The following is a 15,424-nucleotide window of genomic DNA, read 5'->3' as shown; positions in this document are numbered from 1 at the left end:
ACAGGAAAAAAAAAAATGCAAAAACACTTTTTTATAAATTCTAAATAACTGAGTAACATTCTTGGAATAACATAATAAAGATAAATCACCAATATTAGAAATGAAATTACATTAAACCTTTTATAACTATTCCACTTATTTATATAATCCTTAATACTTCTATTCCAAAGACAGAAAAAACAGTAATTTTTTGCCAACTAATTCAAAACAAAATTCTGGTAACTACAATCTGTGCTAATCCTGTTGCAAATATTATTCAGTTATTCTCATTTAGAAATAGAAAAACTGAGGTATACATTTAGTACTTAACCACAGATTCAAGGTCACTTTCATGGGTTCACAAAGATGGGATTTGAACAAAAATAGCTTATTTCCATTTATGCTTTTAATCAAAGTAATAATGACAATATGTTTACGCTCAGATTTACATAGATGCAGGAAAACAGGGCTAAACACTCAAGCATGAATAATAACTAGAATTTCCTGTTACTAATGACATAGTCAATTTTAAGTGCAACTGAAAATCACAACAGCTTTTCTGATTACTCTACAAATTATTCAGAATATGTTCCAAGGTTTCATATTTCCTTATATCCAAACAACACAACCTTAATCATACCTGGTTCTGTTGGAAAGGAGGCTGAGACTGTCCATCAGGAGCCTGGACCTGGCTGTCATTCCCTCCCACTGGAGAGCCACGAGTTGTGGCTGTCATACTCATCAAAGAATAGATCTTTGCTATTTTGTCTGTTTATGTAGTTGTCCTAAGAAATTATAGTCCACTTATAGGAGATGAAGTACCAGCATATGCCAGTCCTAAAAATCTCCAATTCAAAGACAAACTATTCTGCAGAAACCATTTCATAACCTAAAAGTAGAAGGGGAAAAAAAGGGTAGAATTTTTTAGCATCTTAAAAAGATAAATAAGAAACCAGCCCATTTTAAATTTGATATCACCAGAGTCTTTACAGTCAGTAACAGAGGATTATAAAAACAGAAGACAAGTAAAACAAGCTAAAATTTTATTAAAACTTGTACTCACCTCAATAAATTCACATTTTTACCAAGAAAACAAGTCCTATTACCAGTTCTTTTAGGGGAGTCACCTATACATTCTAGGAATCCAAATAGAATACAGGCCCTTGTAGTTTTATAGTAGGAATTCTTCATAATCTAAATAGCAGAGGACAGAATTTCTTGAGGTCCTTTAAAAATGCTGTAATTCAAACTCTATAGTCTATATCAAATCTATAAAAAGATCTTAAGCCCAGAAATTGATATGTCTTTAAAATCTCCAAAGTTGATCAAGGCTGAGAACTAGATTTATCTGCCTAAAAAAAAATCAAAATTTCAAAGCCAAGCCAGAAGAAAATAATCTATGTCATCTCTGTATCTACAACATTATACTCCCCTCTCCACCCTATTCAGAAAGGGAATGGAAAGGTGGGGGGAACAGAAATCAAGCAAAGAACATAACCTAAAAAGTCAAAGAAATATATGTATGTACTAAAGACATAGGTGAAGTAATAATCAATTTAATAACTACTTCTTAAGAAGTCATGTATTCTGTGAAGAATTTTTCTTCTCCTTATAAATCTATGAAGTAGAATTATCATTTACCTTTATAGACAGCAAAATCGGTGAGCTATTGAGATAAGTACAAAGTCATAAAAAGTGATTTTAACTTAGTCACATTAAACTACTATAACCTCATTAAGTCATAGCAAATCAAATTCTAAAAATTACATGATTTTTTTCCTTTAATAAGACTCAAAAGAAAAATTAAGAGTGATAATAAACATTATTGAGGCAAAGGTCAGAGACAGACTTTTCTTAAAAAATAAAATGAAAAATCTACATAAGAGACAATTAGCTAACTGTGTGGTGGTGCAACTCTGTAATCAGATATTCAGAGGTGAAGGCAGGATGATTACAAATATGTGAGTAGACTGAGCCAATTTGGCAAGACCCTATCTCAAAGTAAAAGGGCTAAGGATATAGTTCACTGGTAGAGTATACCTGGGTTCAGTCCCCATTACAAAAAAAAGAAAACAGGAGAGAAAGAAAATCATGTTTCCATAATAAGACTAGAGGGAAAATGAACAAAACCCTGACATGTGTGTGTGTATCTTTATAACGTACCCTACTAAAACCCACCAATATCTATGATGCCTCTCAGTAAATTCTTGAATTCTGTCTTTCCTTTTTTTGCAATATTGTTTGTGTTCAAACTATAAGTCAGGATTGTCAATGATGACTTTAAAAAAAAATCAATCAATTCCTCTATAACTTTAGCAAACATCTTTGTAGAGTTTTTTTGTTGTTGTTTTTTAACGAAGGATAGAAATGAAGCATGTTTCAGTATCAAAGTTCTACAAAGCTTTGTCAGGTCATACATATTTCATCACAATTTAACTATAAGCAAAATATCTAATAGAATTTAAATGAAAAGGAAATCCAATGTATATCCCCCACCAATCAACAATCTATAGGGAATGAAGTAAGAAGTGAAAAACAAAATAAAACAAAAAAGCCACAACAATTACAGAAAAGAAGTTATTCCCAATAAAAATACAGGTGAAAACCGAAAAAAAAAGGCCTACTCTTTCATATTCTAAATTAAACAAAAATCCTCACCTCAAATCCAGGAACTTCCATATGACGAAAAACTAACAAAACAAAATAATTCCTTTTTAACCCTGATTTAATCTACTTAAACAACTGAAGAAGAAGAAAAATCTGTTGACTACCATATCCAAAATATTATCCTTTCACTGCTTGTAGGAATAAAAAGAAGGCAGCCTACATATTGGAAGACAATTTGATATTTTCTTACAATGCTAAAAATAGTCTTAATATATAACCTAGCAATTATATATCTAGAAATTTACCAAAATGAATTACAAGCTATGTATACACAACAACCTACATACAAAGGACAACAGCTTTAATTATTAATAAATTAAGTGACCCAAATTAGAAACTATATAACCTTCCATATAAAGATAAACTATCCCACACATCCACAAAAGTAATATTACTCATTTGCTGAAAACAGCAAGTGAAATGCCCTAGTTTTAATGCCCAGCCAACAACAAAAATAAATAAAACACAAGCAGGACAGGCTCAGCTCAGACCACAAAAGACACAAAAAATTTTAAATAAATACTGTTAAGAATCTAACCTAAGGGGCTAGGGTTGTGGCTCAGTAGTAGAGTTCTTGCCTATCACACGTGAAGCCCTGGGTTCGATCCTCAGCACCACATAAAAATAAATAAATTATTGTGTCCAACTACAATTAAAAAAAAAAAAATCTAACCCTAACCTAAAAGATCAGTATGTATAGACACACACACAAAAAATGCCTGCCAGCATCACAGGAAAGAACCAAGTTGATAAATAGGTTGCAGGAACAGATTTTAGAGCCCTGAAACTACTTTTAAGGATATTATACTGATGAACATAAGAACTTACCCGTTTGTAGAAGACCTTACCCATTTGTCAGAACCAAAAAAACCAAAAAACAAAACAATTTGTTATACTCAGTTAGCTGCTTATAATCCTTGAAAAAACTGTGTATCAAATGGGACTCACTTTAGAATTATTCCAAAACTGTCACAAAACATAAATAACACAAGAATCTTTAGGGAAAGGAGATAAAAAGAACTCTCTGGGTTTCTATAAGGTAAAACTACTCTAAAAACTAAAATCCACTATTTTTCAGAAACGTTGACATGTAATTAAACTATAGTTAGTTCAGTGAGATCCTCAAAATTTTGCCCAATGGAAGTAGCCTCCAAATCAAAATGCTTGAGAACTTATCTCCTAAGAAATACAACAAAAACAGTAAATCCCTTTTCCTGATACTGCAATTAAAATGAATCAACATCAATTTTACCTGAAACCATCTGTACCAACTTTTAATCAATGTATCTCTTTAATCAATGTATCTTCTTCAAATCAAAATAAATAAATAAAAAAATTTAACTCGATATTATTTTCTCTAATAAGTTAATACATGTAAGCATCATTAATGTTCTTAAAGCTGATTAGGAGTACCCTTAACATACCAGCTAACACTTGCTCCCAACTTTAGGGCTACTTCAGTGTTGTTCATATGGTAAACACTCTGCCAATGGTGGTTAAAGAAATAAGGTCTCCTTATTAGTGAACCATCTTAGATATAGATACTATTGCCATAGACCATAGCTTTGGATAGTTCACAGAAACTCACAAAAACTTTAAATTACAGATATCTAATAGAGAAGTACCTTGCCTCTTACCTTAGTATGTAATGGACAGAAAAGTCAAAATCACATTAAGCAATCTCTCTACTTCTATACTATGGTATTTCAATTCATAAAGCATTTTCCCCCCTAAACACTTTTCATTCAAATTGTTATAAATATTGTTTTAATTCTTCAGTTCTAACAAATCTATAAAACCACACAGAATCATCTCCCAACCCCTCTACAAAACACAAATTTTATCATGTCACTTTCATAGCCCCTCCTTCAAAGCCATACTTCATTGCTTAAAAATAAAATAAAGTACCTTAACTTGACAACTGAAATCACTCATTTTCTAATCTAATTCACACTAGTTTTCTAATCTCATGTCTCATATTTTCCTGGTATGGATTATTTTAGCCTTGGTACAGGTTGAGTATACTACTACTGTTATCTATAACCAAAGCTTCCATTTTTCCATTTCGGAATGTTTCTCTGGAAGTACTTGCCCCAATTCACGCAGTTACCAAAATCTTACAGCTTTGAAGATCAACATATATTATTCAATCTCAAACTAGAATGATTTTCTTCACTTCTTCTATCGAATATTCCACAACTACATATTGAGTCTTTAAACTATACAATTAAAAATTTTCATATCTCCCTGTGTCTAGGATGATATTAAGAAGTACAAAAGTTGTAGTAAAATAAGTCCAAACCTCAATAAGGTTAAATAACTGGTTTACTAGTTAGCTGAAAAGCTAAAACTGAAAAACAAAGTCCCTTGGCTGATACTATTTCTCTCATTAACAAACACTCCCTTAGTCAGAAATGTTAATCATACACAAAAGTCAGTTATATCCCTTAGGAGACAGCCCAGAAAAATCTTCACACAGCATGTATAATAGTTTCTTTAGACTCTATCATGGAGCATATATCATTGTGCAAGTACGGAAAAGCCAACAAAACAAGTGCTGAATTCTATCAACTGAACCAGATACTATGCTATAGACATAAACTCAAACTCTCAAAGGGAAGACAAAACCTAAAATGGTAAGAGAAAGGAGTTAATTTTACTTCAGAATTCAAAGAAAAAATAAATCATTATCTCCTGGAGATAAAAAGACAATACCTTCAATAAGACAAATGAGGCAGTGTAGATCACACAATGATAAGGAAACACAGGACAGGCAAATAGAATAAAAAGATTAAAAAAGAATAAAAAGGAATAACAACAACAACATATAATAAGAATGAAGGAAAAAGACCACAAAATTACATAAATTGTGGATGGTCCAAACCACAACTGGAAAACAGTAAACAACTACAGAAAGGTGCTCTGGAGTTATGTCAAAATAACTTCATTCCAGTAGAATTAGCATAAGAGTTTTATATAGTAAAAGGAACCAAAAAAGCCTTCTGTGATTTTTCTGGTTCATATTTCAACCTGTTCCAAGGCTAAAATAATTCAGTAAAAAGTAATTCAATTTTAGTCATCTGATATTTATGTGGCTCAGAAAATGAGAGCCTCATATATCAAGTTAAGGAATGTATTAATGGACATTACTACCTTAGAATTCTCCTCCAACCTTTGTTTTCTCCTTTAATTAAGCAAATCAATAACAATCTCCAAGCTAAAATTCAAATCTATGAAGAGAAATATAACTTTGAACAAAGAAATAATAATAACCTTGTAGACTTGGATATCTCAATCTCAGCATGTTGCTACTTGGGGCCTTAGGGAATGGTAACAGAACACTACAAGATGTTTAGGAGTATTCCTGGATACTACCCACTAGAACTCAACCACGATCTACCCATCATGACTACAAAAAAAAGTCTCAAGACATTGTGGAATGTTCAAAGCTTCGGCAGATTCAGTCTTTGTTGAGAAACACTGTTTTAGATACTGATAGTTGTGTACTATTAGCAAAATTCACATTATCTCTTGTTGTATCATTTATTATGATTCTGCTTACTGTATTCCTATAAAATGTTATGAAGAATATAATAAATATATTAATTAAGGGTGATTAAGTAAGTCCTGCCTATAATTATTTCCTTGAAGGTCTGGACAATCACTCCAAGTAGAAAGTATTCTAAATTAGCAGATAATGCATTACTGAAAACATGATGAAATTCAAATAAATCAAGAGAAAATAACACAACATTTTTAGAAGAGTCTCTCATTCAAACATTTTTACACAATAAAACATCATAAAGTCCCCAATAATAACTGTGGCAAGCTTCTAATATCAGTCACAATTATGCTGCCTCTTGATAGTCCTGTCATGTTTCCATTAGTTTAGGCCCCCACCTACTGGTTTGAACTTAACTACTTTAACCCTGAGATTGTACTCTCTTTCTCTTCTTGCCTGTTTGTTTATTCTTGATGTATGTAGCAAGACACTATGCTGTGACCTGTTTATGTCATAAAGAGAATCACATGACAAGAAAGAAAGAAGGCCCTATAGTTAACAATGAGTAAGGAATTGTGGCCAGCAAACACTCCCCCACCACTCTGCCCCTGCCAAACTGTATTCTGTTCATGACTATCTAAGTTTGGAAACAAGAGCCATTCTCAACCTACTCTTTAGAGACTACAATCTCAAGCATAACCAAACTACAGCCTGAGACCCTGAGCCAAACAACTAAGACATGTCTATATTTCTCATCAACAGATACTATAAGATTAAAAATTGTTATTTCAAGTCGTTATAATAGGATATTACATAGCAAGAACTAATAAAACACCTTTTAAAATAAGCTTTACATAAATTTTCTGCATTGTTTTTTTTTTTTCCATTTTAATCATTCTATACACCACTGAACGAGGTCAACTAATATAATCAGGAAGAAAAGCTCAGCTAAAATTAATGAGTCATGGTTTCCACATTCCTTAGCAGTTCCCTTAGTTTATATTAAGCTCTCGTTTGTCACTTCAATCAAAACTTTCAATTGTGTTTTTCTTTCATTTTATAAAATCAACTGATATTACAAATAATTATGCAAAATACTCCTTCATAAATATAACAATTCCCAAACTGAATTGTTGTTAGGCAGATCATATCACCATGAAAAAAAAAACAAAACCAAGAAATCTTTCTTATCAGCTACTTCATGGTCTGAAAGAACAGGTTTGCAGTTGTCAACACCTTAATGCACATAATGCACAATGAGCTCTATAAAAAGTCAAATATATCACAGCTAAGGACACACTGGTATTTAAAAACAAATTTGTTTTAACTGGTTTTTTTTTTTTTTTAAGAGAATGAGCCCTGAAATTCAAACTATTCAAAAAATTGTAGTACAAGGAAATAGCTCTAATATCTTCAATTGTTATACAGATTTAATATAATAAACTTAATATTAATGAGTTTCTCTTATTTTACACACAAGTCTAATTCTCTTCCCAGTATGCTTCAGATAAAAAGGCAGCTAAATCTAGAATTGAATAGCAATACAAACTAGATAGCTCAAAAAAAAAAAAAAAAAAAAATTAACAGCCCAAAGCTATTGTAATGTTTATGTGAAGCATTCCTTAACTCCCAACAACCAGTGAAGTTGAAAGGCAACACTGTCAAGTTTCAGTCTCAGATCTACAATTAGAATCTCCTAGTATAGAATCTCCTAGTATTTATTGTAGAATAAGATCTAGATAATCACATATTTCAAATAGCTTCACAGGTAACTGAAACACAGTGAAGTTAGAAAATCACGATTATTTAATGCCTTTAAGAAGAATAAAGACGTGCTGTCAAACATAAGTAGCATACCTTTGTAAATGCATAATAAAAACTAAAATAGAAAAAATAAGTGTAAGAATAAATTCAGGTAAAATTTCACATCAAGATAACATTTTACATCCTTAAAACTACATTATAATGGTTATCATTTTATAATTAACATCAAAAATAAAACCTGCCTGGAACATGATAAATCTACCTTACTATATATAAAGTACTCCAGATTTTATGTTGTTTTTCTTCTTATAACAGAAATAAGATTTTAGCTATTACAGTAGTCCTAATTTTCCATGTTATTTCCCCAAATGTGTCTATGATGGTTCCTGTGCCTTATTAAGAATTCTCACAGATTATACCATTTAGGGACTTTCTTTCTTTCTGAAGGGAACTTAGCACAGGAAACTAAGAAAAAAGAAATACAAATGAATGTCTGTTTTTTTCTATTTCAATTATTTCAAAAATATACTGTAAGTTAAAATTCACTCAGCACATTCACAAACAGTTTTAAAAAACTTTTGTGGAAATCAAACTGATTTTAAACATTAATAAAAGCTAAAATTCTTAAATTGAGATAAAACATTTTCATATTAAACCAAATATTCATTTAGGGAATAATACAAGTAAAAAAAAGGCTGGGTTTGTGGCTTGGTGGTAGAGTGCCCACCTAGCATGTGTGAGGCTCTGGGTTTGATCCTCATTTCCACATAAAAAACAAAGATACTGTGTCCATTTACAACTAAAAAAAGATATATGTTTAAATAAAAAAAAAAGTAAATGTCAGAAAAACAAATGCCTCAATTTTTCATCTTTTAGAGACAATAATTTAACTAAATACATTTTAAGAATAAATCCATCAAATCCCAGTGACATGGGAAGCTGAGACAGGAGGATAGAAAGTTTGAGGCCAGCCTAAGCAACCTAATGCAACCATCTCAAAAATAAAAAAAGGGCTGGTAACATGGCTCAGTGGTTAAGAACTGTGAGTTAAATACCTGGTACCAAAAATTAATTATTAAAAATAAAAATAATATTGTTAAATTATATCACATCACAGCAATAACTGCCACAATGGTTAGAATTATTAAGCTTATCAAACCTCAATTTATTCTCTTTTTATAAAAATAAGATATGCCCATGAGATGATAATACAAAATGCTTACTCAGTGCTAGATTAGTAACATTCAAATGACCATTCTGTTGTAAATTTTTAAAGTCCTCAGTTCAAAAAAGCATTTTCTTTCCAGGTTCAAGCCTGTAAGCCTGTATCTGCAATGACCAAGGAGAACAGTAAGAGAATAATAAATTCAAGGCCAGCCTGGGTCACATAGTATGACCTGTTTCAAAAATACAGCTTAAAAGGGGGCTTGGCATATAGCTCAGAAGTACAGCATTCCTAGATTGTTTTCACCACCAAAAAACTAATAAAATATAAATAAGATTCCACTGTACAGCCACAACAGGTATAAGAGATATAATTAGCAGCCTCAAAAATTGCTGTTAGGAATATAAAATGAAGCAGTCCCTTTGAAAAACAATTTTGCAACTGTTTAAATTATATACAAATTTAGAGTACAATGGGAATTTTGCTCTACATATTCTATACAAAATGATTAAAACATTAACGGTTCACAAAAAGACTTATACATTAATGTTCTAGTCAATTTATTTTTCATAGTCCCCAAATGTTTAACAACTAATAAAAGGGTAACTGAAATGTGACACAGCCATACAATGAAATATAATTAGAATTAAAAAATGCAATACTGATTCATATTACAATATGAAGGAATCTCAAAAGTATTATCCAGTTGAAAAAAGCTAGACCCCCCCAAAATAATATTTCATATGAAACATCCACAAATGGCAAGTTTATGAAGGATACTGAATTAGAGATTGTCTTTGGATGATGGCAGGATTAGAATGACTAAAAAGAAGCCAGAAACATCTGCTAGAGTGATGGGTTAAGTTTTAAAACTGCATTGAGATGTTAGTTTCAGAACTCTGTAAGTACTATTGTATATGTTATTTGTACTTAATAATGCTGTTTAAACAAACTTATCCAAAAATCAAAGGATACAGTTTATTAACTATAAAAACCCATAAAATTTAAAGTCCCAATACTTGAAGGTACACACACACACACACACACACACACAAAAGGCCTACTCTGAAGGTTGTATATGCTTAGCATGCTTGAGGTTATAGTTCAAATCTCAGCACACTTTGAAAAATTATTTTTAACTCAGATTAAACAAAAATTATCTCCACATCAAAACTGCTAAAATATTTATCAGAACTTTCTATAATTTAAAGTTGATTTTATAAAATGATGTATTTGTGCAATTAACCAAGAAGTGATTTTTAATCTCAAGGGACATTTATTTCAAAACAATAACTTGCATTAAAAACCCCTTATCAAAGAAAAATTATTAGGAGATATCTCCTGAAATTATTTCTTTAAGATACTGAAAAAAATGCATTTCAAGGTCCTAGAATTAAATCCCAGAGAATCCTTCCTTTATCAGTTCTACTGACAAGATGAAGTAAACATTTAAGAAACCAAAACTAGGTTTCAATAATATCAGATAAAAAAACTAGTCTTAAAAAATGCTTTTAGAGGGCTGGGTTTGTAGCTCAGTGGTACAGCTCTTGCCTAACAGGTGGTAAGGCACTAGGTTCAATTCTCATCGCTGCATATAAATAGATGATCAGGATGACATTAAACATTCATGTAAATATTGCATAAGAAAAATGAAGAATGGGTAAATCTAACAATATTATTTTTAAGCCAGTGAATTAAAAAATATCTGAGCTCACCCTTGAAACTCCAACTGCAAATACTTCAGGCTTTCATTCTTCCCACACACTGGAACAATAAAGTTTAAAATGTGAAAGTTAAAACAATATGAATACACTCTGAATTGAAAAAAATATATATTTCCTTTTATACAGTATGCAAACACTTCATATTTGGAGAAGTCAAAATGTCATTTAATTAGCAACTAAGAAAATTTTATAGTCTGCTTAGATTTTTAAGGTCAGGATTTTACATTACCATGCTAGTAGAGTTAACTAGTATTTAATTACCACTTAACTATTACTGCTAATGAACCCGAAGAAAAGACTTGTGGCAAGTTTTCTAACTTAAAAAAAAAAAAACAACCAGAAAAACACAAATTCTTTTTTAAAAGCAAACTATACAAATATTCCTTGGATTTAGAAAGATGAATAATTTTCCTTATAAGCAACGTCCTGTTAAAAATTGCAGCATGTCATCTATAAATCTTAAATTAAAAATCTTTGAACAAATTATCCAAATACCTGTAGGGGGAATCACACAGCAAAAAATAAGTAACGATATAACAGAATTGTATAAAATCCTTTAAATGCGAATTTTCTTAAAACTCTTAATTCTAGTTTCCACAAAATTTCATACAAATCAGACACATGCTCAATGTTATTTTGCAGTCACTGAAATAAAAACACACCTGAGCTCACCCTTGGAACACCAACTGTGTTTTATGAATATGAAAAATTCTATTTCCGAAATTTAATGTCTGTTCCAAAAATATCTTTTGTCACTAATAAACTCAGACAAGTTTCTGTACAAATAGAGAAAACAAACAGAAAGGTGGTAGATACTAAGCTAGTTTGGAAAGAATTCCTTCATGAAAATATTTTTCCGTTAGCAAAGTGGAAGGAATAGAATAAGAGGGCACACACGGTTCAGATTCTTAGGTCGAAGGTCCGAGAAGCTGAGGGTTACATTAGGGGGTGCGTGAGAAGTCCCTGCTGATGGCCAGATACAGGTGAGGCCTAGTTCTATTTTAAAACACTTCGTCTTCGTAATGGCGTTTTGGTTTCAAGAGCCTTCGTTCCGCGGAGAACCCAGCTGCAAGGCTGAAGACCCCAGGCGGTTGCTCCCTGGCGTAGATTTAAGATTCAGATACAGTTTTGCTCATTGCCTTACCAGAAAACTCAATACAACGACTTTACCTCACGCACTACAGAAAGGGGAACCCGGGAGGGGGAGGAGAGGATGAAGGGACCGGCCATTTTTCCTTACAGTCCATAATACACCAACATTAGCGTCAACCAAGCCCACCAAACCGTCTCATCCCAGAAGCTCCGAAGCCTGGCGAAAGGAAGAAACCCGCACTCACACCGGTGCCGCTACTTAGCCCTCCTACTCCCTCGGATTCCGTTTTTGGCCGGGAGGTGTGAGTTAACGCACCACACGACACCGCGCGGATCCTCTGAATCAGGCCACTGAGTAGCGTGAGGTTTGACGGCCGAGGTTTTGACCACCGAGGATAAACTAGCTTAGACGCCGCACTTTGGCCCACGGGTGCCTCGTCACAAAAGTGATCGCGGCCACTGCCTCCCACTCTTCCTTAGTAGGCGGCGGCCCTCTTACCTCTTCTCGTGCTAGAGCTGGGGCTTTCGCTAAGCTCCGACTGACTCTCGGTGGCAAGTCAATCTGAGTCACGTTCTCTGGCTCCCCCAGCCGCTAGAGTTTCACTTTCCGTCCTCTTTTAGCTGTTCTGGGCTTGGAGTCTTCGTTATTACTTCCTTCCAAATCCCGGGGCCGACGCTAATACCAGGCACTAAAGAGGTCGCCTCCTATGAGGGAAAAGCAACTGTGAGGGCAAACCCGACCAAGGGTTGTTAGTCGTGTGGAGTGTGGGCGGGGCTCAGTTCAAGAAAGCCGGAAATGCGCGAGCTACCGGGAGGTGGTTAAAGACACACGACTAGGCCTGTCCAGTCATTCCGGAGGATAAGACAAACGAAAAACAACAAATAATAAAAGGCTTAACCAGTGGGGTATTGTAGCGGCGCCAACAAGAGCCTGGAGGAATACCACCAAGCACAAAGCTCCGCTCCTCTGCCCTCCCCCACTTTCAACCCAATTCTTCCTATTCACATCTTCCTTTTCGTCCCTTCTCTCTCCCACTCTCCAGGTTACGTAGTTTCTGCTCCACAAGAGAATATCTCTGTATGTGCGGCAGAAATCTAAACTTCTGCTGAAGCGTTTCAATCGTGGAAGGTGTAAGGGTGCCGAACATCAGACAGGACTCCATCCCGAGGGACAAATTACAGCAGGGCCCTAAATAACTCAAAAACAAGAATTTTTGTTTTTGAGTTATTTAGAGCAAAAGCAGGCTCAAAGGTCAGCTGCAGTAGTAGAAGGAGCTATTAGACTGCAAAGTTGGTGTGATTTGGGGACTAGTAGAGTGTATGACCTGGATGGAAAAGGCAGTATTGCCCCACGAAGAACTACGCGGGGGTTGGGAGACCGAAGAATTAATCTTGCTTTGACGGCTTAGTTTGCATGTCGAGGTTTTGCTACGTTGTGAATCTCCGCCAAACTATACTGTTAATATCACCAGGCTTCCTTTTTTTCTAGGATGGGCAGTAAGGAGAGAAAAAAAAAAAAAATTGGGGAGGGAACTATTGAAGAGATCTTGACTGATCTGCTGCGTCTTCGTGGTGCACCCTAATGGAGCTGTTTTGGCGCAACTTTCTTAAGGCTACTTGGGCAGCGTCAGACATCCTGACATAGTCTGTGCTAAGGGGTGGGAGGACGTCGTGGTGGGGGATCGTGGCCTATCGGCAAATGTAAGGAAACCTTGTTTGTTATTTCCTGTACGACACATTAGTTGATCTGTGCAGTTTGTTCCTAAATCTATTAATATGATTAATTAATTAATATTTTATAATAATATTAACTAATTAATATTAACATTTTATTAATTAACTTCGTATGTTAAAACGATTCTGGAATAGTCTTTTTTTGGGTCATGATGTAGAATTTTGTTATATATTGCTGATGTAGGATGATTCTTATATGTTACTGGATTCAGTTTTTAGTTATTAATTGTGCTTTGTGTCTGCTTTATAGCATTTCAATTACAATTGCAGGTATCAAAAGATAAAAATTAGAAATTCGGTCGTAGATACAGTTGACTTTTACTCACGATGCCGAATTTAGACAGTCTGCATTTTACAAAGTGAAATGAAAGCTCCAACTGGGTTGGACCAAACCAGTAGTTTTTTTTTTCCTAAGACAAAAACATGGACACCAAACAAAAGGAAAAATGCTGATTGAGTAACACCAAATTTTTAAAATTTTTCTTATAGGGTTAAACAATGATCGTCTTTATTACAAATGCTGACTAAGGTGCTGGAACATATTTTCAAGGAAAAAGTATTCTGTTTTAGGGTCTCTTATTGAAGTTTCAGTTTGAATAGTAGCATTTAGTATGAATGACACATTTTTGTTTCCTTAGGAAACAGGAAAAAGTTTAAACAATAGTTTAAATGGCTCAGTATGACAAACTAAAACTTATAAAGTTCAGAGCCTTTTCCCCATCTTTTGTCTTTGTTCTTTTTAGTAACTACTGACTTTACCTTTAATACTTTTTGTTTTATTTTTTTTTTTTATTTATTTTTTTTTAAAATATTTATTTATTTTAGTTTTAGGCGGACACAACATCTTTGTTTGTATGTGGTGCTGAGGATCGAACCCGGGCCGCACGCATGCCAGGCGAGCGTGCTACCACTTGAGCCACATCCCCAGCCCTACTTTTTGTTTTAAATGTAACATGGCTTGAACCCAGGGTCACTGTACCACCAACCTACATCCCCAAGTTTTTAAAAAAGAATTTAGGTGGAATTACATGCTTGTATCACAGTACTTGGCATAGCTCTCTTATTAGTGCAAAATTCACTATTATATTATGTCCTAATCTTAAATTTTTCTGTATTCTTTTTCTTTTCTAGACAGGTTTGAAAATAATATACTTGGCCTTCTTCCAATTCCTTTTTCTTTTTATTCATATTAGCGTATTTGATAAATTGCAGAACAAAAATATTGACAAAAATTCAACTGAACTGCAAATGAACATTTTTTTGTCTTTTTTCTTAAGCAATATAGCATACCTAGGTGGATCACACACACCAGTAATCCCAGCCACTGAGGCAGCAGAATCACATGTTCAAAGTTAAGCTGGGAAATCATGATTTAGACATAATTAATTAATATTTTATTAATTTTTGCATTTTATTTAACATTTTATTAATTTTAAACATTTTTGTATCTCATGTATGAGATGCAAGAAAGATTTCAGGAGAAATGATTGGATTACACAAGTCTTTACCTAATCAGTGCTTTAATCCACTTAATTAACTAGATGGTAACTGTAGGCAGACGGGGTATGGCTGGAGGAAGTAGGTCCTTGGGGATATGCCTTTAGGATATGTATTTTGTCCTTGTTGATCAGAGCCCTACATCTGCTTCCTGGTGGTCTTGTCCTGCCAGGTCATCAGTTTTACCCTTCCATTATGAGGTTCAAACTTACCCTGACCACAGCAATGAAATCATCTATCTATGGACTGAGATTTATGAAACTGTGAGCCCCAAATAAGTGTTTCCTCCTTTAATCACAG

The 15,424-nt window shown here is 33.7% G+C and overlaps 1 protein-coding gene across 5 annotated transcripts in view; it reads right to left on the bottom strand.

The window, feature by feature from the left end:
* Positions 1–12,806, bottom strand: part of LOC124106574 (probable ubiquitin carboxyl-terminal hydrolase FAF-X) — a 117,947-nt gene extending 105,141 nt beyond the window's left edge. For 4 of the 5 annotated variants that reach the window (XR_009228614.1, XM_046464250.2, XM_046464251.2 and 1 more), the window contains exons 1-3: positions 12,393–12,806; positions 10,793–10,841; positions 620–868 (exon numbers count right to left, since the gene is read on the bottom strand). Coding sequence is in view for 4 of the 5 variants with exons in the window: in XM_046464250.2 (XP_046320206.1) it covers positions 620–721 (102 nt within the window). In the remaining variant the exon portion in view is untranslated. The remainder of the gene's footprint in view (positions 1–619; positions 869–10,792; positions 10,842–12,392) is intronic. The other variant, XM_046464249.2, reaches the window with a different exon arrangement.
* Between the last annotated feature and the right edge of the window lie 2,618 nt (positions 12,807–15,424).

The sequence above is a fragment of the Marmota monax genome, unplaced genomic scaffold (assembly GCF_021218885.2).
Source record: "Marmota monax isolate L192 unplaced genomic scaffold, Marmota_monax_Labrador192_F-V1.1 WCK01_AAM20220418_F8-fsc00260, whole genome shotgun sequence".
Taxonomy (NCBI): Eukaryota; Metazoa; Chordata; class Mammalia; order Rodentia; family Sciuridae; genus Marmota; species Marmota monax.
This window is presented reverse-complemented; position numbering and strand designations above follow the sequence as displayed.